The sequence below is a fragment of the Strongylocentrotus purpuratus genome, unplaced genomic scaffold (genome assembly GCF_000002235.5).
Source record: "Strongylocentrotus purpuratus isolate Spur 01 unplaced genomic scaffold, Spur_5.0 spur5_scaffold_15, whole genome shotgun sequence".
NCBI lineage: Eukaryota > Metazoa > Echinodermata > Echinoidea > Camarodonta > Strongylocentrotidae > Strongylocentrotus > Strongylocentrotus purpuratus.
This window is the reverse complement of record NW_022145600.1, coordinates 24315518-24342169: the sequence shown is the minus strand read 5'-3', so window position 1 is coordinate 24342169 and position 26652 is coordinate 24315518. Positions and strand designations below refer to the sequence as shown.

The 26652-nt window shown below is 39.0% G+C and overlaps 2 protein-coding genes and 2 long non-coding RNA genes across 7 annotated transcripts; 2 read left to right on the top strand and 2 right to left on the bottom strand.

Moving 5' to 3' along the window:
• The first annotated feature begins 323 nt into the window (after window positions 1-323).
• Window positions 324-12850, top strand: LOC115924107. The gene is made up of 3 exons (XR_004064185.1): window positions 324-777; window positions 6482-6568; window positions 8636-12850. It is a non-coding gene; the product is annotated as an uncharacterized LOC115924107 (long non-coding RNA).
• On the bottom strand, window positions 1225-9479 carry LOC115917903. Of its 3 annotated transcripts, XM_030985877.1 has the most exons (3): window positions 5022-5500; window positions 3231-4841; window positions 1225-2376 (listed from the first exon to the last, which is right to left on the bottom strand). In XM_030985877.1, the coding sequence occupies exons 1-2, from the start codon at window positions 5488-5490 to the stop codon at window positions 3943-3945; spliced, it is 1368 nt and encodes a 455-aa protein (XP_030841737.1). In that variant the 5' UTR covers window positions 5491-5500; the 3' UTR covers window positions 1225-2376; window positions 3231-3942. The 3 variants fall into 3 exon arrangements, with proteins under 3 accessions (XP_030841737.1, XP_030841738.1, XP_030841736.1); XM_030985878.1 differs by lacking the exon at window positions 5022-5500 and adding an exon at window positions 7702-9479 and having other exon boundaries at window positions 1225-4841; XM_030985876.1 differs by having other exon boundaries at window positions 1225-4841.
• LOC115924108 lies at window positions 11234-13697 on the bottom strand. Its single transcript, XR_004064186.1, has 2 exons — window positions 13240-13697; window positions 11234-12385 (listed from the first exon to the last, which is right to left on the bottom strand). It is a non-coding gene; the product is annotated as an uncharacterized LOC115924108 (long non-coding RNA).
• Window positions 13698-18752: 5055 nt separating this feature from the next.
• LOC115917868 (homeobox protein Hmx-like) lies at window positions 18753-25547 on the top strand. 2 transcript variants are annotated; one of them, XM_011684037.2, is made up of 4 exons: window positions 18753-19089; window positions 19566-20316; window positions 23696-23877; window positions 24195-25547. In XM_011684037.2, exons 2-4 carry the CDS (start codon window positions 19584-19586, stop codon window positions 24753-24755), a joined length of 1476 nt encoding a protein of 491 aa, XP_011682339.2. In that variant the 5' UTR covers window positions 18753-19089; window positions 19566-19583; the 3' UTR covers window positions 24756-25547. The 2 variants fall into 2 exon arrangements, with proteins under 2 accessions (XP_011682339.2, XP_011682338.2); XM_011684036.2 differs by lacking the exon at window positions 18753-19089 and having other exon boundaries at window positions 19335-20316.
• Window positions 25548-26652: the final 1105 nt, after the last annotated feature.

The following is a 26652-nucleotide window of genomic DNA, read 5'->3' as shown; positions in this document are numbered from 1 at the left end:
GGTTATATAGAGGGCGCAAGTAGCTGCAAGTAGTGCAGTGGGCCTTTAATTCCTTCTTCTTACTTCAATCAATCAGTCTAATAGGTTCACCACCCCTCCACCACCACGGCACCACCACCACCATGAAGCCATTTCGCGTCACCTTTTTATATAACAAATTCTGGATTTCTGTAATTTCAATCAATGTTTGGAGAAAAAAAAATCTACAAAATGTGATATCCATGTTTAGCCTATATACAAATTGTCCATTAAATCGGCTTGACAAATGGGCCAGTTTATCAAAATAGTGTGACGCAATAGGGGGGGGGGGGGTGGTTAATAGATAATACAATAGAGGAAGGAAGAAGGGGGGTAAAGAGGAAGAGGGGTGGTGGTGTTGTAATTCCCCAGTGAGAGAGAAAGGGGGGGGGGGTGCTTGCATCGCTTGCCACCAAAATCAAGTCAACATTCACAACACAGTAAGCTGCCACCATCTAGTCTTTATTAAGAGCGCTAGATTCTCTTCTCTTTACAACTTGATGTTGTAAAGAGATTAATACCAGACCTGTTGGATCACACAATAAACGATATTTAAATGACTTAATTATTCACAAATCACAGCCTTCTCATTGGCTCATTTCGCACCTCTTGAATTCAACACAACGCACTAATGGTCAACCTTTGACCTGAACCCTGGGCTCTCGTAAACATTCGCGCTAGATTCAACTCGTGCCACGAGCAGCCTGGCTCATCTCCACACTGTTCCACACTTCAAGTAGCTTGTATTTCTTCATTTAGGTGAGTTAAAGCATCATCATAAGATCTGAATAATTCTGTCAGTACTCTGTAAGCATGATTTAATCCTAATATTTGTATCAGACTTGTACAGCTCAGATTCTCTAACGTTCTGCACAACACACTGCAAACATGTGACAGGGCACACTGGGTGTCCTGTACACGCAGTTAAAACACACACATTATTCGCACTCGTATCTTGGGGCACTTTCTCTCACGTCCTCTATCCCAATCCTCCCATAAGGTAGCGAGCAATCTAAAGGCACAATGACATGGATAAGTGTCTGAATAGAACCAGACAATGATTTCGTTCTTCAAGTTCTCAATCGCGCTATCTAAAGAAGATGTAAAAGTACCAATCACCATTCACACTTAACTAACTACTGTAACTAATGTGTAACCAGACATGTATTACTGTAACTTATAAGAATGAATCTGTCAGCCTAATTGTTCAGGTGAACAAATAACAAGTAACACTTTATTAATGGATTTCAATTAACAGTGAGGCTTTCATGCCTAATTCAACGTTGACGTAATTCAACTCGAAAATGTATGCAATGCAATTACTAAGTATAAGAGTTCAAATGTACATTATATACAGATGTGTTGTCACTTTTGTCAGACAACCAATCATTTACCTAAGTGATACTAACTTAATTGTATAGACTATAATAGTAGATGCAGTATTATGTTAAAGAGTTCTATAGGGACAGGTTTAAGATGTTACAATAATAGATCATTAGCAACTGAATTCTATTCCAAAGTGTACCTTTTCTTTCCTTCTAAAACATGAGAAAGTAATTCTATTCCGGGCACAACATAGCCACTTCATCTTACGGTCAATCTAGGCTGACCAGCAGCCATCCAATAATTACTTCATTCCAAGTTCAAGTACAAATACTTAACTGCCTTCCTTCTTATTGCCTAGGCATAATCAACTTATGGTATTCGGATTCACCGCTCAACGGGTATTTTACTTACTGGTCTATCCACCCCTAATCTCGTCATGGCAGCTCACTCTGTCGGCATAACCATGCGATCTTTAATCCTTAGGTCTTTACAATAGGTTATAGCCTCAAATTTCCAATTCCTATCCTATTGCTAACTTCCAGAATTACTAATCAGTTCTAAACGTACTTCAATCTTAAGACAACCGGTTTGTCTAGGGATTCGTTCCTTGCTCTCTGTAATTCAGTGCTTATTAAGGGATCATTATCAATAAGTGTTACTAAGATAAAATATACATGTAAGTTACAGCTCCATAAATACATAAGCTACTTATATTAATTTGTACATCATTAATTGTTGAATTGTGAATCTATTTACAAGTGACTAAATCTTATGCAAGTAATAGCATCAGATCGTATTTACTTTGTTCATAAATATGACGAATATATTTAAAGTACAACTATATAGAATACAATTATTAAATATACAAATGTTCAATATATATAAGTTACAACTGCTTTACATGTAGATAGATATATTCTTAAACTACTAGGTACAGGTGACAGACTAAGTTACTGAGGCCCTCAGCCTCGTCCTCCAGAAATTCATATTACTAGTAATGTATTAGGTCACACAGCAGATATGGTCTATAGTCTAGAGTAAAAATCGATAATAAAAGAGAAAATGTTCCAATGACCAATTAAATAATCAGTCCTCCATTGAATAATAAGCAGTAGCACTAATATTCAATATCTCACAAATAGATAAAAGTTTGTACATGTATAAACATTCTTAGAACTACTTGTCACAGAAACCAGATTGGAATTGGTTAGACCTTTAGGTATACCCGCAAAGGATCAGTTAGTCAAACTATCCAGCGACCTGAAGTACACCTAATTTCAGCGTAGCTAATGATTTATTAGCTACAAAGAGTAAAATCTCTCAACCAAAAGTAATAAATAAAGGGAATATGTTCACCACTTCCAATGCTCATTTCTTAACAGTGACTGTGATTTCTGAACTGACATCTCTGTAATGCAATATAATTGTAAAGACATTTTATTAAGTGTTGCATTATTCAATAAATAATTACTGGCACAGTAATATAAAATCCAAGAATTCATGTCCATTTTGTGTATTCTGTTTCAGTTCCAAGCATACATATTGATAACTATTATCTGATAAATGAATACCAATATAACAAGCATCCATATACACAGCAGTCATACTAATCATATGCACAATACCAATTTGGCTAGTTTTGGGCCATCCCATTTTGGCTAGTTTTGGGCCATCCCATTTTGGCTAGATTTTGGCCAATCTGCTTCTGGCCTGTATTCGATTCGGCCTTAAAAACCATGAAAATACACATTTAACTCTAAAATAAACATTAAAACATCAATTTTGGTACAAAGTCCAATAGATTGATCAACATTTGTTGTTGGTGCAATGCAAATCAGCTAATCTGCATATGAATAGCAATGGGCGGAAACGAAAGGAATAATTACCGTAAATCTCGGTTCAACAAGGTTCACAGACAGGTCAGTTTCACAGCGCATCTAATGCCAAAGTGTACAGCCTAGCCACATCGATCAAACTCGGCTATCACATATCAGCGCACTACCATGCGCTATGCGCGTATGCTTTAACCACGCGAATATGTACGCACATGAATATTCATAAATCTTCGCAATAACTATTTCAAAGTAAGTGCGATTACATCAAATAATTTGTAACCTTTATACAAAGAGAAATATATTGATCAAAATAAAGTAAGAGCCTTATTCCGAGAGTACAGACATTTAGAATAATGGTAAGTCAGCCTGACAGTATAACTCAGCAATTAAACAAGTGAAATAGACAAAAATATATGAAAAGATCGAAAAATCAGTCCCACATATATATTTTGGTGTTTCAAGTCAGTTTTATAAAAATGAACAAGTTAGATTTTACGCTGACCGTCACACTACCTCCCTTCTTCTAAATCGCTGTCCCCAGCGACTAAAAAAAAAAAAAAAAATTAAAAATACAACCACTCATTTCTTATCATACATGTACCATACTTTGACATGGTAGTGTATATACAGTACATACAGGTCTATGTGTATTTTTTTTTTCTTCTTCTGTTAACTACAGCATAAATGTAGGCTTAAACGCTAGTTTCAATAAATATACAATAATTAAAATTCTCAATAGTTATAAATACACAATAAATAAAAATTACTCCTCATTACTGTCTTCGTCGAAATTAAAGGTTTTCGTCTCTACCTTCCCTCTTTTTTCCTTCCCGTGCACATGATAATAAGTCTCGGTTACGACGGTCACTGACACCAGTTTTATACGTCCAATTTCTGTTGCTGCTCTGTTTAAACTAATCGTTACTTCCTCTAAGTCTGGTGTTGGTCTTGGGTCAGTTGGGGTCGGCTGTCGGTCATCAGTTGCGTCTGGGGTAGGTTGTCGATCGTCAGTATCCAGGGTTGGTTGTTGATCAGCGGTATCCGGGGTTGGTTGTTGATCGTCAGTATCCAGGGTTGGTCGTCGATCGTCAGTATCCAGGGTTGGTTGTTGATCAGCGGTATCCGGGGTTGGTCGTCGACCGTCAGTATCCAGGGTTGGTCGTCGATCGTCAGTATCCAGGGTTGGTTGTTGATTGTCAAAAGAGTCAGAGAAATAGTCCCCTGGAGACAAAGATAATGTTTCGTACAAATATTTCAACGAAAGTACTGGCAGAGGGGTACTAGATCCTGAGTTAATATCCTTACTCTTCTGTCTTCTTTCCTTTTCTGCTTCTCTTGCCTTCTTAGCAATTCCTTCTCCTACTCGCTCCTCTTCCAACTTCCTTTTCCTTTCCTTCCCCTCTCTCAGGTTTTCTTGCTTCAACGTATAACGATCTGATGCCGCGGAGAAAGCCACTGCTAAAGTATCGCTTTTGGAGAGGTTATGAGTTCTCCTATAATGCCTACGGAATTTAATCCCCTCAGTGGTTTCATATGCGCAAGTCTCGCATTTTAGAGTTAGTTCACGTCCATGGGCCTCTTTCATGTGTCTGTTTAGCTCTGCCCGTGAAGTAAAACCAGCCTTGCATGTACTGCAAAGAAGTAACATCGTAAATCGTAAATCTGGAAGAGGTAGAAACACAGAAACAAAAACAAATTAGTCCCACATCCAATATTCATTTTAATCTCGGTATCGTCCTGGCACACGCCGAGTCCTAGCTGGATTATGACGTTTCAGCCAAGTCTCCAGAGGTGGACCATCATAACCCTTAAGTCTGTCTAAGTGCACTACTTTAGGCTTACATCTCTCACTTCGTTGTATTCGATATACCACATCAGAAAGCTTAGTGATAACTAAGTAAGGACCAGTCCACTTCATGGTTAGCTTAGGACACACTCCTCTCTTCCTCTCTATTCCATACAACCAAACCCAGTCACCAACTTTATAACTGGTGAGTCTAGTGTTCCTATCATACATCTTAGCTTGGCGTTCACCCGTCAAGCGAAGTTTATTTCGGGCTCTATCATGCACATCATGAAGTTTATCTCTCAGTTGCTCTGCATAATCTCCTATTTCACTTCCATTTTCCACAGATGAAGATCGCTCAACCAATATATCTACTGGCAATGAAAGTTCTCTTCCCAACATCATTATTGCCGGAGTTTCTCCCGTTGACTCCTGTACACTTGATCTGTAAGCTAACATGGCATGGGGAAGCAGCTCGTCCCAATCTCTCTGGTTCCTGTCCGGATCGATGAGGGTTCTCACCATGCCAATCAAGGTGCGGTTAAACCTTTCAATCATCCCATCACTCCTGGGATGAAGAGGACACGTACGCGTCTTCTTAATTCCTAGAAGTTTACATACTTCACTCATTAAGTTAGACTCAAAGTTTCTGCCCTGATCAGTGTGGAGCTCATTTGGGATTCCATATCTGCATACAAATTCCTCTACAAAGATATTAGCCACTGTCTTGGCTTCTTGGTTTGGCATAGCATAAGATTCAGTCCATTTAGTGAAATAGTCTCCAATGACCAACACATATCTATTTCCTTTATCTGTCTCGGGCAAAGGTCCCATAATATCCATAGCCACTCTCTCCATCGGGGCTCCAACTCTGTACTGTTGCAAAGGTGCTCTATTCTTCTTAGGTGGATTCTTGGACCGTGCACACACAGTGCATTTCCTAACCCAAGAGCGTACATCAGCGGCTAGTCCTACCCAGTAGAATCTACGTTGAAGTTTGTGTAACGTCTTGTTTACTCCTAGATGAGCTCCTGTTTTTGCATCGTGCAAATCAGCCAAGGCCACTGAGCGTAGGGACTTGGGGAGTACAGTTTTCCAGTTCACTTCCTTACCATCATCTGACTCCCATCTTCGAACTAGAATCTCATCTTTTATTTCCAGTAGCTCCCAGTTTATCCAATATGTCTTTACTGCTGAAGATAGCATAGACATTTCCTTCCACTCTGGCTTCAATTGAGACTTCTCTTTCCATTTCAACACAACACTGATATCACCATCTATTAATTGTGCTTTCCTTATTTCAGCAAAGGTGAAAGAAGGTGAAAAACTTATCGCTTCTACTCTCTCCTCAAGTCCAATCGCATCTCCATTAGTTGGTGTCTCCATTATTCATCATAACACGAATTCTGTATATAAAAAAAAAATATATATATATACGAAATAACACCATAAAATATAACATGTCATAAGTAACTATAGTCTATGTATTAACTCAATCTATCTCTTATCATTGCAGACATCATCAAGCCTGCCGCACTGTGAACAGGGGCGTCGAGATAATCCATCGGCATTAGAATGAATTCGACCTGCTCTGTGCACTAAGGTAAGTCGATACTGGCTAACAACTTCCAGCCATCTGGCTACTTGACCTTCAGGATTCTTAAAGTTCATTAACCATCTCAAAGCTCCATGGTCTGTCCGAACCGTCACTTCTTGTCCATACAGATAATGTCGGAAGTGCTTCAAGAAAACCACAATAGCAAGCAGTTCTCTTCTAGTTACACAGTAGTTTTGCTCAGGTTTACTTAGTGTTCTGCTCGCATAGGCAACTACAACTTCATTTCCCTCTTGCTCTTGTGATAGGACGGCTCCGATTCCATACTTGCTAGCATCAGTATCCAAAATGAACGGTACTCCTAATTGTGGATATGCAAGGATTGGTGCAGTGATAAGATTTTCTTTCATCGTCCTGAATGCAATCTCACATGCATCAGTCCAAATGAAAGGATGTTCTTTCTGGGTAAGGGCAGTGAGCGGTTTGACTACATCCGAGAACTTTTTCACGAATCGTCTGTAGTAAGAAGCTAAACCCAGAAAACTCCTTACATCTGTGGCATTGGTAGGTGTAGGCCAGGTCCTAACCACATCTGTTTTTGCAGGGTCCGTGCTAACTCCTCGTTCTGAAACAACATGTCCAAGGTAGAGAACTTCTCGTTGGAAGAGGTGACATTTTTTAGGCTTCAGTTTGAGTTTAGCTTCTCGGAGACGAATGAACACATCCTCTAACCTGTGTACCATTTCCTCAACAGTGGATCCAAACACAACAATGTCATCTAGATAGATGAGGAGGGTCTTCCATTGTAGTCCAACAAATATATTCTCCATTAGTCGTTCGAACGTTGATGGGGCATTACATAGCCCGAATGGCATAACTTCAAACTGAAATAATCCTCCGGGCACCACGAATGCCGACTTCAGTTTTGCATCTTCGTCGAGGGGTACCTGCCAATAACCGGCTGCCAAATCCAGTGTGCAAAAGTATTTTGCACCAGCTAAATAATCGATCGACTCATCAATCCGGGGAAGGGGAAAAGAGTCTTTCACCGTGTGCTTGTTCAGCTCTCGATAATCAATACAAAACCTCTTTGATCCATCCTTCTTTGGCACTAACACTACAGGCGAAGACCATGGGCTTGCTGAAGGTTTAATAATGCCTCTATCTAGCATATCTTTTACCTGTTTTTCCATCTCTTCCCTTTGGCCAATTGGGGAACGTCGTGGTCGCTGTCGGATTGGTGCTAGGCAAGTCGTATGAATGCTATGTCTCACTTTGTCTGTCTTGCCAATGTCATGATCACCCCGGGAGAACACATCCTGGTAGTCAGAAAGAAGTTTTGCAAGTTTTAGATAATCTGAGCTGTCATTATTCACCTTAGACTTCTCATATAAATCATGGAGAAATTCGGGAACTTGGGTAGCTACATCAATATCCACATTCACATCAATCTGTCTTGTAAGCAAGGTTCCTCCATCAGAGTTTGTACACTGAATGACATTACCATCCATTATCAGCTCACACTTGTCACAGTCTATTGTGCTCTTTGTGGCTAGTAACACATCCATACCTAGTATGCCATCATTCTGAATGTTCGCTACCAAAAATTTGGTTGATAGATAAGCTTGTCCAATTTGCATATTCATAGTTGTAGTCCCAAAAACTCTCACTGGTGCACCATCAGCTTGCTGGAGTTTGATATTAGTGCATTGAAGATCAGTTTCCTCATCTTTTCTAATCCTATTATAGAACGTTTGTGACATTATAGTACTCATAGCTCCAGTATCAATGAGAAAACTAACTACGACTCCATTTATCCGAACTGCAATGTACATTCCTCTCCTTGCCTCATTTATTACGCAGACAGTTAAACTGGCTGCATTTACATCCTCGGACCTTGTTGAGTTGACCGTCCCCCGGTCCATCGGGATGGTCTGCTTCCGTTTCCCTGGGTCTGTTTAGGGCAGTATTTTGCCATATGACCATTCTCTCTACAATTGTAGCAAACTATTCCTACTGATTTGGATTTGTCCATGTTCATTTCCCTCATCATTTCCATCATCTCCCCAAGACTTGACTTTAACCCATCAATTTCCTTTCTCATCTTGTCTACAGGGATTGGTTCCACATTGCTTTCCATGCTACGAACATGACGAGCTGGTCGAGTACGTTCACGAGCCTTCTCAGCCTTGCCGAAAGACTCAGTTGCCAATCCTGCTCGGATAGCATCATCAAGCGTTATTGCATGGGCGCGGAAAATTCCTGCTCGAACTTCTACATCCTCGATAGCATCAGAAAAGTGCCCTCGTGCAAGCCTCTCTTGTGCATCTCTGCTTAACTCCGGGTATGCCAGACAAGTTAAATCTCTGATTGCCTGACCTAGCTCCTGTAAGCTCTCCTTTGGTTGACGACGCCTCGTCCTCAATTCCAATAAGAAATTCTCAGCATCCTCTCCTGGACCAAATCTACGCTCCAAATGTGACGCAAGTTCAGAATAAGTAAGCTCACGACCAATGGGAATATTGTTCAACACTTTCAGTGCTGCTCCTTGAAGTCTTGTGGCTAGAAATTGTCCAGCCTCCACATCATTCCATCTATTTAGCCTCATGCAGACATCAAAATGTCGGCGATAATCTGTCCATGGAATTCTGCCTGCAAACTTGTCTGGAAGAACATCTCTCATTCCAGAGTTTGAACCTCTTCGTCTCCTAGAGTCGGTGGATTGGTTACTCGCAACATAAAGCGGATGATTCTGGAAGTCAGTAGGTGTTAACACCTGGCGCCTCTCTCCAGGTATAGCATCTCCAAAGCCTGACATCTCAACAGCGATTTCCGGATCTCGCTCGTCTATTGCCCAGCGTCTTTGGACTTCTTTCTCATCATTGCCAGAGTCACCGGCTGCCATTTCTCCAGGTTGCTCACTAACAGGAGCATCCATCTCAATCTCGTAAATCCCTATTTGATTAATTTTGAGTAACCAACAAAAATATCTGTCACCTTGTACCTTTACAATGTAAAAGGAGTAGAGCTCCTTCTTAATATTTATTCACATTGAATATTCATTGTGCATGTTATGTAGAGTACACTAACTAAATCTTAACTAAGTAACTATAGGTACACTATTACTCTTGGTATAGCTTGGTATGCACTTCTGGATGACTATTGATTCTGAACTCGAGTCCTTTATTTCACAGTAACGGCAGTACTCCTTTGACTGCCTTACTCGAATACAAACTAAACTATCGGCTCAACAGATCCTTGCTGTCTCTTGCTTAAGCTTTAGTCTTGACCCACTCGATTCAGACCTCAATACCAATTCTGCTAACTCATAACCACTTAAGCACAATCTACATAATTACATGTATGCCGTGCACTGCACACAGTAAAAGTCAGCTCATGGAATAGATTCAAGCAAAAGTTAGTCAGTGATCAGCCCTTCTCTTCAACCAGAGCCTTGCTCACGAGTGTCCGGCATCAATAACCCTCAGTGGATTTGTCGCCATCAACATCAAGCCATAGCATAACCATACTTAATATACAGTAACCCTACTTGTAAGTTAGTAACGTACTTAGTCTGGTTCACATTAGCTACTTAATGCTAAAGTTTATCTGTCATGTCTAAAACATCGTAAACAACTTGCTGGTACTTTTACTTGCCAATTCACCTCAAAAATTCACTGGAAGAATACTCATCTCTAATTATTTGCAACTACAAAATTTCTCAAGAAAAATGCGCCATTTTGTTCGAACGAAATCATCCCACCGCTGCCACCAAATGTGACGCAATAGGGGGGGGGGGGGTGGTTAATAGATAATACAATAGAGGAAGGAAGAAGGGGGGTAAAGAGGAAGAGGGGTGGTGGTGTTGTAATTCCCCAGTGAGAGAGAAAGGGGGGGGGGGTGCTTGCATCGCTTGCCACCAAAATCAAGTCAACATTCACAACACAGTAAGCTGCCACCATCTAGTCTTTATTAAGAGCGCTAGATTCTCTTCTCTTTACAACTTGATGTTGTAAAGAGATTAATACCAGACCTGTTGGATCACACAATAAACGATATTTAAATGACTTAATTATTCACAAATCACAGCCTTCTCATTGGCTCATTTCGCACCTCTTGAATTCAACACAACGCACTAATGGTCAACCTTTGACCTGAACCCTGGGCTCTCGTAAACATTCGCGCTAGATTCAACTCGTGCCACGAGCAGCCTGGCTCATCTCCACACTGTTCCACACTTCAAGTAGCTTGTATTTCTTCATTTAGGTGAGTTAAAGCATCATCATAAGATCTGAATAATTCTGTCAGTACTCTGTAAGCATGATTTAATCCTAATATTTGTATCAGACTTGTACAGCTCAGATTCTCTAACGTTCTGCACAACACACTGCAAACATGTGACAGGGCACACTGGGTGTCCTGTACACGCAGTTAAAACACACACATTATTCGCACTCGTATCTTGGGGCACTTTCTCTCACGTCCTCTATCCCAATCCTCCCATAAGGTAGCGAGCAATCTAAAGGCACAATGACATGGATAAGTGTCTGAATAGAACCAGACAATGATTTCGTTCTTCAAGTTCTCAATCGCGCTATCTAAAGAAGATGTAAAAGTACCAATCACCATTCACACTTAACTAACTACTGTAACTAATGTGTAACCAGACATGTATTACTGTAACTTATAAGAATGAATCTGTCAGCCTAATTGTTCAGGTGAACAAATAACAAGTAACACTTTATTAATGGATTTCAATTAACAGTGAGGCTTTCATGCCTAATTCAACGTTGACGTAATTCAACTCGAAAATGTATGCAATGCAATTACTAAGTATAAGAGTTCAAATGTACATTATATACAGATGTGTTGTCACTTTTGTCAGACAACCAATCATTTACCTAAGTGATACTAACTTAATTGTATAGACTATAATAGTAGATGCAGTATTATGTTAAAGAGTTCTATAGGGACAGGTTTAAGATGTTACAATAATAGATCATTAGCAACTGAATTCTATTCCAAAGTGTACCTTTTCTTTCCTTCTAAAACATGAGAAAGTAATTCTATTCCGGGCACAACATAGCCACTTCATCTTACGGTCAATCTAGGCTGACCAGCAGCCATCCAATAATTACTTCATTCCAAGTTCAAGTACAAATACTTAACTGCCTTCCTTCTTATTGCCTAGGCATAATCAACTTATGGTATTCGGATTCACCGCTCAACGGGTATTTTACTTACTGGTCTATCCACCCCTAATCTCGTCATGGCAGCTCACTCTGTCGGCATAACCATGCGATCTTTAATCCTTAGGTCTTTACAATAGGTTATAGCCTCAAATTTCCAATTCCTATCCTATTGCTAACTTCCAGAATTACTAATCAGTTCTAAACGTACTTCAATCTTAAGACAACCGGTTTGTCTAGGGATTCGTTCCTTGCTCTCTGTAATTCAGTGCTTATTAAGGGATCATTATCAATAAGTGTTACTAAGATAAAATATACATGTAAGTTACAGCTCCATAAATACATAAGCTACTTATATTAATTTGTACATCATTAATTGTTGAATTGTGAATCTATTTACAAGTGACTAAATCTTATGCAAGTAATAGCATCAGATCGTATTTACTTTGTTCATAAATATGACGAATATATTTAAAGTACAACTATATAGAATACAATTATTAAATATACAAATGTTCAATATATATAAGTTACAACTGCTTTACATGTAGATAGATATATTCTTAAACTACTAGGTACAGGTGACAGACTAAGTTACTGAGGCCCTCAGCCTCGTCCTCCAGAAATTCATATTACTAGTAATGTATTAGGTCACACAGCAGATATGGTCTATAGTCTAGAGTAAAAATCGATAATAAAAGAGAAAATGTTCCAATGACCAATTAAATAATCAGTCCTCCATTGAATAATAAGCAGTAGCACTAATATTCAATATCTCACAAATAGATAAAAGTTTGTACATGTATAAACATTCTTAGAACTACTTGTCACAGAAACCAGATTGGAATTGGTTAGACCTTTAGGTATACCCGCAAAGGATCAGTTAGTCAAACTATCCAGCGACCTGAAGTACACCTAATTTCAGCGTAGCTAATGATTTATTAGCTACAAAGAGTAAAATCTCTCAACCAAAAGTAATAAATAAAGGGAATATGTTCACCACTTCCAATGCTCATTTCTTAACAGTGACTGTGATTTCTGAACTGACATCTCTGTAATGCAATATAATTGTAAAGACATTTTATTAAGTGTTGCATTATTCAATAAATAATTACTGGCACAGTAATATAAAATCCAAGAATTCATGTCCATTTTGTGTATTCTGTTTCAGTTCCAAGCATACATATTGATAACTATTATCTGATAAATGAATACCAATATAACAAGCATCCATATACACAGCAGTCATACTAATCATATGCACAATACCAATTTGGCTAGTTTTGGGCCATCCCATTTTGGCTAGTTTTGGGCCATCCCATTTTGGCTAGATTTTGGCCAATCTGCTTCTGGCCTGTATTCGATTCGGCCTTAAAAACCATGAAAATACACATTTAACTCTAAAATAAACATTAAAACATCAATTTTGGTACAAAGTCCAATAGATTGATCAACATTTGTTGTTGGTGCAATGCAAATCAGCTAATCTGCATATGAATAGCAATGGGCGGAAACGAAAGGAATAATTACCGTAAATCTCGGTTCAACAAGGTTCACAGACAGGTCAGTTTCACAGCGCATCTAATGCCAAAGTGTACAGCCTAGCCACATCGATCAAACTCGGCTATCACATATCAGCGCACTACCATGCGCTATGCGCGTATGCTTTAACCACGCGAATATGTACGCACATGAATATTCATAAATCTTCGCAATAACTATTTCAAAGTAAGTGCGATTACATCAAATAATTTGTAACCTTTATACAAAGAGAAATATATTGATCAAAATAAAGTAAGAGCCTTATTCCGAGAGTACAGACATTTAGAATAATGGTAAGTCAGCCTGACAGTATAACTCAGCAATTAAACAAGTGAAATAGACAAAAATATATGAAAAGATCGAAAAATCAGTCCCACATATATATTTTGGTGTTTCAAGTCAGTTTTATAAAAATGAACAAGTTAGATTTTACGCTGACCGTCACAATAGCATTTCTTTTTTCTTTCGATTCCGTGTTAAAAACGTGTATGGTTTATGCATGAGACAAGGAAAAATTCCTAAATCAAGTAAACTATGAAGGAAATCCAGTCTTTTGAATAAGTTCATTTGTATGAAAGGAGAAAAATAATAGAAACAATTGGCGAAAGTTTGAAATAAATCGCAAGATAAAAGATTTGGATGTTTAAAATATAGATCGCTAATTCTATGCGAATCTCAAATGAGCAGTTTGGTTAGTGGATTGTGATGTAGTCATGGACAACAGTACTCTCCCGTCTGTCGTCTATAAAAAGAATATTATTTATTTATATTTTTCTCCTAAATTTCATCTCACTTTGGGCACTTCTCAAAAATATATAATCATGTATAGAATAATGTCCTCGTATAAAAAAAACTCTCTTGAGTTACACATTTCAAAAGTTAACACTGCATTTAATTTAGTCACTTTGTGTGTTGAAACTAATGGGATACTATCCCACACAACGTCAAATTGACGTGCCCATGCGTATAATATTACATCTGTCAAAAATTCATAAATTTCTATTTTTTTGTCCGATTTCGTTCAACCTTCAGCAGTCTCCATCTCTAATTTTCTGCATTTTAAAATTGTTATACGGTTCTTTTAAAGGTTCCGGGTTCTTTGCAGCGTGCATAGAAGCGTCTTTTACAATTTGCAGGTTTAAATCCAGCAGTTAAAAGCAGTTCCATGATTAATCTATTTTGAAGGAAAGGGAAGGGAAGATTTACAAATATGTTTTAATCTTATTATGTATCCGATCAACCCGCAGACCCACTCTAACTCGCACCGGCATGGGAGGATGAGTCGGGGGGGGGGGGGGGTACTATAATATTCTTCATTCTTTATTAACTTTTCATTCTTCATCTGATATCTCTACCTGTTCGGTTTCAAAAATGGTTCGTTTAGTTTATTTATAGATATACCAAAGATCTACCGAGAGCAAATGCTCTTTGTGTCACCCCCCCCCCCCATCCCCATCCACCACAATGGCTGCCTATACCGGGTCCTTGTGTTTCTTTTGTCGGGGCTTGTTCGGTGCGCAATATTTTATGTTGCTCGTTGCTAGGTCGGACAAACCTTGAGCTTGTTCGACCTGGCAACGGCAGACTGATGTACGCTGAATGGGCCTTGGCGGGGGAGACCCAGGTATCTGGCGCGGGCAGGTGGGTTCGCGCGTCTCTGGTCTCTCTGGGAGCGGACATGTGCAGGATTTGATGCACGTTGTTGATGGTCCATTATTTAATTTATACTGGGAATGTCGCTCAACAAGCCTAGCTTTTCTGAGATTCCCTCCCCCCCCCCCCCCTCTTAGTTAAATCAAGCAATATAAAATATGTTGTCTTATTCTCAAACTTAAATATACTCTGTAAACTTATTTGATTACGAACATAATAGTCAGTATTTCGTTTCTTGTATGATTTATTCAAATCGGGTGAGCAAACATGGACTTGGTTATAACAGTGCGTGCCAGAAAAAAAAACCGAAACCGATAATTATCGATGTTTTATCATAACTTACTCACAATTATAATTATAATTCGGTGGTAAGTGCTTTATAAGCACCGTTTTTCTTCTTATTATTATTAATAAATGACACATTTTGTAAAGCTTAGATCCTCCACTTTCATTTGATGCAACTTATATGAGAAAAATGGGCCAGTAATAACAAAGTTCTGTTTTTAATCCCTGTTTCAAGTATACTTTCATTTCCTTAATTTTATTAAACGAATCCGTTCCACTGGCTCCCTGCCCTATAAAGAAGATGAAAGGAGTTTGTTGTTTGTTGCTACGGCAGGCAGCCAGTGAAAACAAATTCGTGTAATAAAATTATGGAAATGCAAGTATTACTTTCAACGAACAGAACTTTGTTATTCCTGGCTCATTTTTCCTGATTGAGGTGTTATATGAAAGGGCAGAAAATGAACTTTCTGGAAATGTGATTTTCTCTTTGAAATTCAGATACCGTTCGCATAATGACGTTTTGGTACACTTTCTTAAAAATTGCTTTTAATCACTCATGCGTGAAATTCGCATCATTTGGGGTTGCATCGAATGAAAGAGGGGGTCTAAACATTACAAAATATGCGTCATTTATCAATTATAATCGTGATTAAGTTATGATAAAACATCGAAAAATCTCGGTTTCGTTTTTTTTTCTGGGACGCACTTATAACAGTCAGCTTGACTGATAACACGTCTCTGATGTTGGGTATATGACGTGGGTGTCTAACATGGCGCCTGCCAGGTCATTGTCACGAATCCATGCTTCGAGCATGTACTGCATTGCGGCGCGGAATGTTTGTTCGTGGCATGCTGGGAAACTATGTTTTGAGAAATTGCCCATAACAAATTCATGCCCAGACGGACAAAAGACAAAAGTCAGAAACTGTTTCATTAATGAATCGTTTTTCGCGTATCATCATGCAATCACCAGCTCCCTGTTGAGATCAAATAGAGCAGAAGCAATTCGTAACATGGGGTTCGCTTTACAATTCGGGTCCACCGTCCACACTCGCACGGTTCACGGATATCTGCACCAATTTCAACACTTAAGTGCTCTCATTACCCCTTTATTCAATAAACGTGCCCTTAATCCTGAATTATGTCCGCTTTGTCTGGCTAATTTCCCATGCCACAGATTTTGCACACACACTTGTTGCGATTTAAATTGATATATGATCAAAATCAATATATTCTTCATGCATTTTTAACAAACGTAAACATGATTTCTTTCTGAAATTGGATACAGTTGCCGTCCTTAATTGGAGTCTCGCGGTCACTCGTTTAGGGGTGAAGCAAACTGTGATAATAATTAAGATCTAATTTGATATACATGTTGCAATAGATATTGTATATATAATGTTTTCTTGATATTGCCTGATATTAAAGCATGTTGTGAGGACACCCCTTTTCATAAAATTACTTAAAAAGTGAATTCAGAGATTGTGAAGTAGATATCTTATGATAAAATGTTTAATTTTAGGTTTGCAGTTTTATTTCATTTTGCAGAACCATGACAACGGTGTTCCCTGAGACATAATATGCTCTGGTGACAATTTTTGTTTCGCGGCCAATTTCTTACAGCTAATGATTGTCTAACTTCAACCCCAGGCCAAACAGGTAAACACTTATATTAACCTAATGGTAATTCTTTGAAGAAATAAAGCCCGGTGCAAATGTTGTAAGCGTAATACTTTCCGTCACCCCCCCCCCCCCCCCCCCTCCCCACCCCCGGCCCTCCCCCGAACTTTTCGCTTACAAAAAAAAGAAGTTTTGCTTATACTTATATCGTTCAAGCAACCAATCAGAATTACGAATTTAGGACTCGTATTTGATATTTTTCTTCTTTAATATTCATTTTCAATTTTGATTTTTACTTAAGTTTTCGTTTAAACGCATACTTTATGGTTGGTATTGATCTCACTATTTGTATGAATATGGTGAACTATTATGAAAAGGAAATTATTTTGTGTATGTATTTTTTATCTAACCACTCCTAAATACCTAACATATCAAGACAGGCACGTGGAAAGTAAAGGAAGTTAATAGAACTCGACAAACGACTAAGTAATTATAAAGAATGAATAAAATCAAATTGCCTGTCACAAAATATAACATCAGGAAATAACGTTGTGGTGTTTAAAACATTTCATCGGAAAACAAGTACAGTATAAGGCCTAATAGGCCTAGATATGGGGTTTGTTGTAATTGAAAGTTCTATTATTGATTTTTATTAGGATGGATAAATCGCTTTTTCAGTAATAAAATTGAAAATTGAATTTGAATTTATTGATTCATTTTTCGTACAACACAAACTATTTTTTACATTGGTTGAACAATAAACAGCATATCTTAATTATACCATATTAAACGAAGATTTAATAAGGTTGACATAAATAGTACAATAATTAATACACGTTTACGACTTACAAGAATTATAAACCGATACAGCAAGTCGTATACGCCTGAGAACCATTCATTTCATTTTTTTTTAATATAACAAATCGATATTCTTGTTCAAATTAACGTCTCCGTCGTATGCGCTTCCTGTACAGAGATATTTCATTAAAAACACAGAATCTGACAATATATGAAAATAATCTAAACAATATACTAAAAACGAGCAAGACTGAGTTAATGAATTACCAATATAAACAATATAAACCCTTCTAAATGAACATTGACGGCGTTCGTAATATTACATACATGTAGGTTTAATGCGTGGATATATTTAAATAAGAAACTGTGTAAAATTCGACAGTCCATTGAAATACTGAAGAGCGACTAGACAGTTCAGGATTACAGAGTACGAAAACAAAAGGCACTGTATATGAACCGGGTATGAACACGATGAAGGGGAGTCGGGCCCAGGTACCCAGTCATTATTGAGTCTACGAAATGTTTACTGCTCTCTTGTATAGTTCGTGGGAATTACACGTGTTACATAAAACAAAATGAGGGTAAATCATGGTCCCACAGTCTTGGTGTACGCACTTGCAGCTGACGCGACTTCTCGCCAATTAATTTACAAGTCTTCTGATTCTCATTACGATGTTTGATTGACGTTGCTCCTCTACCGTGTCGTAGTGTTACGTATAAAAAGAGGCGTGACTATTATCAACAATTCAGCCAATCACTGTGCGTGCTCTTTTGGATGATTGAGACAAACTTCAGACTAACTTAGTCTGTATATTCAGTAAACTTGTTAGATATTCAGGATCATTATTGTTCTCATATAATATCTTGATATATCAATGTATTTTATTCCAAAGGCCGAGAAGGACTGTGCAATTAAACATATTTCTAGATATTTCTAAGCCTTATTATATTTGAGAAGTGAGTAGAAGGCATCGCCATTCCTGCTAACAGGGTCTGCATCTCTGTGTACGGTAGACTAACAGTATGCCCTTCTCCATTCTTTCACAACGCCTTCATCACCCCCTCTCCAACTCCCATCTCTTCTTCATCATACACCCCCTATTAACATTGCCCATAGTGGTGCACACATAAACACACTCTTCGCCCAAAACCGACGAGTCTATATAAAGAGAGTTCGTAAAAGACTTCCGATTTACAAAAAACTGACATAAGCCGGCTAATACCCAACACCTTCGCTTTACAAAGACCATTGTATGGCTAAGCTCCTCCAATAAATTGCAACTCATCAGAGGTTTATTCTTTCCTTTGCTTACCCAGAGGATTTCGTTCTTCCACCATTGTTTCCTTTGAAGGGTAGATTTGATGCTATTGTCTAGGGTGGTGGGTTGAGGACTCGATCAGAAGTAGACGATTTGGAGGGTTTTAAGCCCCACCTGCCAGCTCCTAGGCGCCAGTCTGTCTGGAATCACAACCCCCAAGCAGGTGAGTTTTACCAAACCTCTCTACATTTTGTACATCGTCCAGTTTTTCCACCAAAGTGTTATTGTATATCTATGTGATTGCAATATAATTATCATTGATGTGGGATATTGATATCTCAAATTATATGTAATTATATTCATCATTATTTTGTTTAACTGTAAACATTTATATTATCATTCTGTACAATCCCATCTTATGTTTTACTTTGTTACTTTAGATATTCGATAGTAATTTTCAAAGAAATTTCAAAGATTCCTGTCAAATATATGAGTTCTAAAATCGGTTTAATATTAACCCAGGGAGTTGTGAGTTTAACTCCCTCTTAATCCAAACATTTTATGCAGGACTATTCATATTGAACAAAATTCCACTTTGGGCTATATATTTCGAAATCTGAGAAAGAGATGGAGGGTGTATTTCGATTTGATGTTGCTTCAGTTTTTAATGTGTTCAATCTCTATCCGTCTGTGTTACAGAAATATATCTTTATCACTATGATGAGTTCCAACTTGATGTCTGTCATGATGCCTCGACCAGCTCCCATGTTTCAACAATCTCCGTTCCCCCTGGGGATGTATCCGCCAGCCCTCATGTTCCATCCATCCCAGCTCTTCCCCGCCATGCCCCCTCCGCCATCATCCTACAGTGTGCTACCCAATCCTTGGAAGACAGCACTTGGTTATCCGCCAACATCACCCCCGCTCAAACCCCACGGTTTGATGTCGTCACCACCCACGTTCCCCGGTCATTCTCCCGGTTCGTCATCGCCTCTCGCGACGAAGAGTCCGCGATCACTGTGCGTCAGAAGTTCACCGTCGCCGCCGTGTAGCCCCGACTCCGCTTCGAGCAGCAGCGGAGGAGAGAAGACCGCCTTCACGATCGACGCCATCCTGTCAACGAACAAACGCTCACCCTCATCATCCTCCCATTCGAGTAGCTCGCGGTCGGGCTACGGCAGCGACCGAGGTTCGACGCCGTCGCCGGATTCGTACAACTTCGTTTCTCCGAAATCGAACTCGCCTTCGAAGATTTGGAACGCGCCCCGTTTTCAGGCAGCCGACTTCAGGTGTGCTAATGATGGGGGAAAGAACGCAAGCGAATTACACTTCGATGATCATCGTGATTCCAAACTGACATCAACGACCTCTGCAACGAACCTCGGCAGTCATGGAGAACATCTGATCTCGAATGCGTTTGACTCTATGAGGAACACCGATTCCAATACTGGTAAGAAATCGAATTTATATTTTTCTGAAAACATTCAGAGTCGTCATGAACTCATCATTTCCCCCACAAAAAAAAACATTGTGTCATTATTTTGTTCCCATTTATAATTTGTAATGTTAATAAAATGTTAAATTGTTGCCTCACACTTCCTACATCTTCATATAATTTTTATTTTATTAATTTTGTTGGCGGCCGATTTGGATTTCTAGAACAAAAACAAAAAAGAATACTATTGGGCCCTTCGTCAAATTTCTCTAATTCCTGTTTAAATATGTTGCATTTAAGGGGTTCATCCTACTGTTGCAGTAAAAAAAAAAGTAGCTTCTTTTAACGAATCCAGTAAAATATATCATTTTAGTTGTCAAAATTTAATGTTGTCAGGCGTATTTTGGTTTTTCTCATGTTTTTTTCGTATGTTGAGTCAGAAAATATCTACGAAAACTATTGCCAGACGAAAATCATGCTTAAAAGACACCAGCCTGAACAATTTTTGTTCTACCCGGCACTTCCCCAGTCTCAATTAGAATGTCTCGAATCGCCTCACTTTATCACTTCATTAACCCCCCTCCAATCAATCTGACTGACTGTCAGGAGGAGAGCATGGAGATAAAAATGGGTACCAGTTGATCATCTCCAGCGTAGTTCATTAGGGCCAATTCATTAATCCCGCCATTCAATTGCGTACCCATGCTTTATCTTTGAAAAATTAGATCGCCGCGTCTATCTTCTTTATGTTACGCGCTCTCAATACAAACCACCACCGAAATCCCACTTTATATCGTCCGCGCTCGAGTGTAACCCTTTTTAAATGCTCCCATTGTTTTTTCTCTTACAACCTGCCACCGTGTATTCTTTGATACGAGTTGATTAGACGGCCTGGTGGTTTCAATGAAAGATGATGAATCGAATAAGAGGGTTTATCAGCTATTCTCTCATCCCGCTATGTCCGTTTCGAGACACCTTAATGAAACAGTTAAGCTCTCATTCCGAAGTAAATAGATGATATCAAACGGATATAACTTCATTAGGTGGTCTGGCCGGCCGGCCGGTGGTTGATTCGAGATGGAGTAATCTCTGATAGAAAACATGCCGTTAGTAGTTGTTTTCCGATTGGCTACATGTTGATTGTCTTGTTTTGTGAAACTTAAATGTTTTCCTTCGGGGATTTTCTTTTACTCGTCAGGGATTTAAGTGAACTAAATTGTTAACTAAGTAATGTTAACTAAGTTTAATGCATCAAGGTTGAAAATGATTTGCCACTCTTTTGTTAAAAGATTTGTTTTTACACCTCAACCATCAATGATATACTTTCATACGATTCAAAAGTCGTTCTAATTGATATGAACACAGAAGGAAACAATGACTAATTTTTATCACCCAATATTTGCAAGATTCTTTAGACTCTCGTTTTAAAGTAACAAATTTCAAGGCATTGAAGCAGGCCGTAATTTAATCATGATCACAGTATCGAATCAAATATAATATTTCATAAAGATTCTGTACGAAGGTTAACTTAAAGCAAATCAAATCATAATAGGATGCGGACAAAATTTGATACATTTCACCCACAATCAAGTATTAAATCGACACTAATTCGGTCATCGCTGTCTGAAAAAAAAAAATCGGACCGCGCCTAATGGGGCGTGGCTAACTCGGGTCCACCCGGCTCCCAACACGGAGAGTCCTCCGTTACAAAAGGGGGTAATTCGGACTCGACCAGCCCCCCTCCCAATGCACACCTCGCCTTTTTCATCCATTCTTAAGTGATTAACAAAAGGGATGGGACTTTTCAAGAGCGTCCAAAGAGGGTTTTAATTGAAGGTAAACAGGCCTCGCGACAGGGGTGTATTGATGTTTTGCGCGAAAAGTAGCACCGGGTTTTTACACGTCCCAAGGTTGCCTGAGCAATATTTGAGTGTTTTGATCATTTGATTACAATGATCGAAAATCTAGTTCTTAAAGTGGTTCGATCGTCGGGTTGAAAGGCAGTCGGACCTAGTTAATTGAATCTTCGACAACGGATCGATACGCTCCTACTTTCAAAGATTCGAGATGGATCAATTAGGCCCCATCTCAAAACAACTCATAACAGCCGCCATCGTCGTTCAATGAAATTAATGCAACTCTTTCGTTTAATAAGATAAATTTTGTATTGAAATTTTGTATCGAAACAATGCAATTACTAATGATATATTCATAACATTGAATCATATACACTACTACTTTACAACATAATATTTAAAAAAAAAATAGAACCCACGGTTTCTCTCTTTTCTCCGTAGATTTACATTCTCTTTACAAGTTTCTATTTTAAAGCCATGCGCCATTTTTTTTTCATGAAGCAAATTTCGAAAACTGAATACACCAGTTTACAGTTGTATCAGTGCGCATGCGCAGACAGAGGTCAGAGGTTATTGGCCCAAAAATTGGGGCCAATAACCTCTGACCTCTGGTATTTATGCGTAAATTAAGATTGCGCCCATGCAAATGATGATATGCGCGCACAACGCAGCGCGCAGGCAGTGATATCATCATAATTTGCATGGGCGCAATCTTAATTTACGCATAAATACATGACCTCTAGGTCATTGGCCTTGTTTAAAATGGCGCACACAACTGTAAACTGGTGTATTACGCTCACCGCTCCAAACCTTGCGCACCTGTTCAGTGACGTCACAATAAAGGGTACATGCATTTCAAAGGTGGTGGTCATGGGGGTAACAATGTACCCATTCTGGGAGTAAAGCGGGGGTTCTTTAATCTTCATTAAGGTGTCTGGAGAGAGTGCCCCGATCCTTTGACACGGCGAAGGTCCTCAAACAAGACCAATTTATACATCCACTTGTGAAAAGATTAACACACCGGCTTAGCACTTCACATAACAGCGTTCCATCACTCACTGGCTTTAATCAACCCTCGAGGATTATTTACTGATTTGTGACTTAGCCGCTATTAATGGGCCCATGCCCTTAATAACATGGTAAAGAAAAAGCAATTAAGACACTTGGCCAGGTGTTCAGTTATCCTTAAAAACAATGTTTCTTCTCCGGTTTTCCTTATTAGTAAGCAATCAGGAACTTGTTCACTGTCGGAGATTTTTCATTAATGTTATCCTCTTAGTGTCATTACAAAAAGCGCACAAATCTAAAAGAAATGTTTAACATGTAAACATACGTCGTGAGAGACGTGGTGCATTGTTTATTCTTTTTTTCGTAGAAGAGTATACGAAAATTATCCTCACTTATGAAATTATTAAGCAAAATCAAGATAAGTCATTTAAGTGCATTGCATAGCGCCATTTTTCATATCTAACTTTTTCACAGAACCAAGTGTTGATAACAATATCATTAACCCTTTTTTAATTCCTTCTCTTTTACAGATAAAAACCTGAAGCGTCTTCGCTGCGATGAGAGCGAGTGGAACCCAAGAGCTAAACGAGTGCGCACCATCTTCACGCAAGAGCAACTGGAGCGACTTGAGCAGGAGTTTGATCGCCAGCAGTACATGGTCGGTAGCGAGCGACTCTACCTTGCCGCCGAGCTCAATCTTTCAGAATCTCAGGTGAGAAGAATTTCCGTCATTGTTTATATCGGTGGTTTTGTAGAATTGGTTTAATTTTTATTTCATTTGATAAGATAATGTTTAACAGTAATTCGACACCACAGCTAAAAGCTGATATAATTATTTTCAATTTACAGGTGAATAAATCAATATTTGTGTGCATACTTATATGATTGATTTAAAAGTGAAATAACGCGTCGATCCAAAAATAATGCGTCGATCCAAAAATAATAACATGTCGATAAATATACCAACTTTATTTTGTTTATCAATAGTATTCTGTTTTTATAATGAAGGCATTTTTTCTTTAATTTCAGGTAAAAGTCTGGTTTCAGAATCGACGCATCAAATGGCGAAAACAGAACTTCGAGAAACAGCAGGTCCACCTCGCCCACATCCGTGCTGTGCAGGAGAGCCGACACGAAAGTGATCCAAGCAGCGAAGAGGACGACGAGCAAGTCAACGACCGCGTCCCGTCCTTTTCCTCTGCCATGGTTCGAGACGACGCTCGAATCCGAGTCGGATCAGCGGGAGTCGCAAACAGCGATGCGGCGACGACCACCAGCACGATCACCGGCATCGTCAACGATTTCAGCGACGAATTCAACCATCGTGACACGGACCGAACATCGCCGTCCTCGTCGAATGACACTCCTTCCTCCACCGCCAACTTCTCGGCCGCGTTGCAGTTAGAGGTGAAGAAGGTCGAAGAGCGCCTAGCGATGAGGCTCTGCCGCAGAAACATGGTGCAATCATCGTTGCCGTTGTCGTCGTCGAGTTCGTTGTCCAGCGCTTCCCATCTCCGATTGATGTCAAGCATCCGTCGAACGGAGGGTTCGCGTGATATTGAATACACGAATACGGTGACGAGAGACTAAGGTCAAAAGAACTTGATTCGAACTCGAATAAACTTTTAAACTGCCTTTAGATCTTACATAAAACTTGAAGTAATCTAATTCCAACAAGTTTGATAATGTTATAAGGCATATCTACATGTACGAAGAAAAAAACAACATATTTGTCCATATGGACTTACAAAAGATTTCGAAGAGGATCTAAATTCACTTTTGGAATGATAACGGTTAAGGTACAAAAATGTAACATTGATGTGTGCTCTATATTAATTTGTCTGTTTGTGAAGAATAGATTTATCTAAAAAGAGGTTGTCATCAGGTTATGTTCCGCATGCATGACGGTACAAAAACTTATGATTTCATGGGTTAGATTGCATAGAATTTTTTGTAACTTATAGTGCACTTGCGTCAATTTCATGTGAATTGTGTAAAATACGGTGATGACGGGTTCGTTGCAATATGCTTTAATAGCAGATCTTATAGAGCTAAAGGTCTAGAATAATTTGTAGAGTTACTAGTAAAAGGATTATCATTGTATCGCTTCTTGGAATGCAGTAATAGCAGTATGATTCGTACAGATGGAAACAGTTTCATTATTTTTTGGGCTTAAAACAAAATTAGTCCAACATACATGTGGTAGATTATATTAATGTAGTAAAATTTCAAAGCAATTCCTGAAACATTTGCTATTATCATGATTATTCATATGTTTATATAGACTGAAGTGCGTCAGTCTATATAGACGTCCATTTGCCTCCTGCATTCTATATCATTTCGAGGATAGAAGATGTAAATAAAAACTGCCATGAAAAGGAATTACATTTTCACTGTACGTTGTATCTTGCAATACAGATTTACGGTAACGGGGCTTTTAAAGGATTTTGTGAATGAGATTAAATGCTGAAATAAACGAGGTAGGAGGAGGGTGAGAAAAAGAGACTGTAAGAGAGAGAGAGAGAGAGAGAGAGAGAGAGAGAGAGAGACGGGGGGAGGTGAAAGAGAGAGAGAGAGAGAGAGAGAGAGAGAGAGAGAGAGAGAGAGAGAGGGAGAGATGGAGAGAGAAAGTCAGTGGAGAGGCAGACAGGCAAAAAGATGGAAGGATAGGGATTAGGGGGAGAGAAAGGAGAGAGAGAGAGAGAGAGAGAGAGAGAGAGAGAGGGGGGGGGCACACAGAAAGAAAAGTAAGAAGTAGAGGGAGGGAGAGAGAGAGAGAGAGAGAGAAAGAGAGAGAGAGGGAGAGAGGCAGGCAGATATGCTGACAGAAAGAAAGAAGAGAGGAAGAGATGGGGCAGGCAGAAAGAAAGAAAGAGAGAAGTAGAGATAGAAAGAGACAGACAGAGAGCGAGCTAGATTGAGAGGCAGATAGACTGACAGAAATAAAGAACGATAGGGAAGAGATGCAAAGAGAGAGAGACAGAGAGAGAGGGGGGGGGGATAGGGCGGGCGGAGAGGGTATACACAAACTAGCTTGTTTCCCCCTCCAAAATTCCCCTATTATGTGAAAATGAAGCAAAATTCCAGAAACGCTAGGTTTATGTCTTGATTTCGACCCAGAAAGAAAGACAATGAAGAGTGAGTTTTCATCACGTTTATAATAGCTCCAAAATGATATTACATACATTTTCAACAAATACTCTAAAGCTATATAATTATGTTGAAAATACGGGAATATTCATTTTTCATCTGAATGTCAGGGTGGAATAAAGAAGGGGCAAATATGATTGTAGCCAAACTTATTATCTGTTTTTTTTTTTTTTTTACAGAAGAAGCTTTTTTTTTAGTATAACAGGTTATGATACGAATGATTTTAATCAAATATATTTCACAAAAGTTACATCATTGTGGGAATTTGCTTATAAGCGAAGATGACGAAAGTTATGAGAACATGCAGCTGCAACAATTTGTCAGCACGATTCAGATT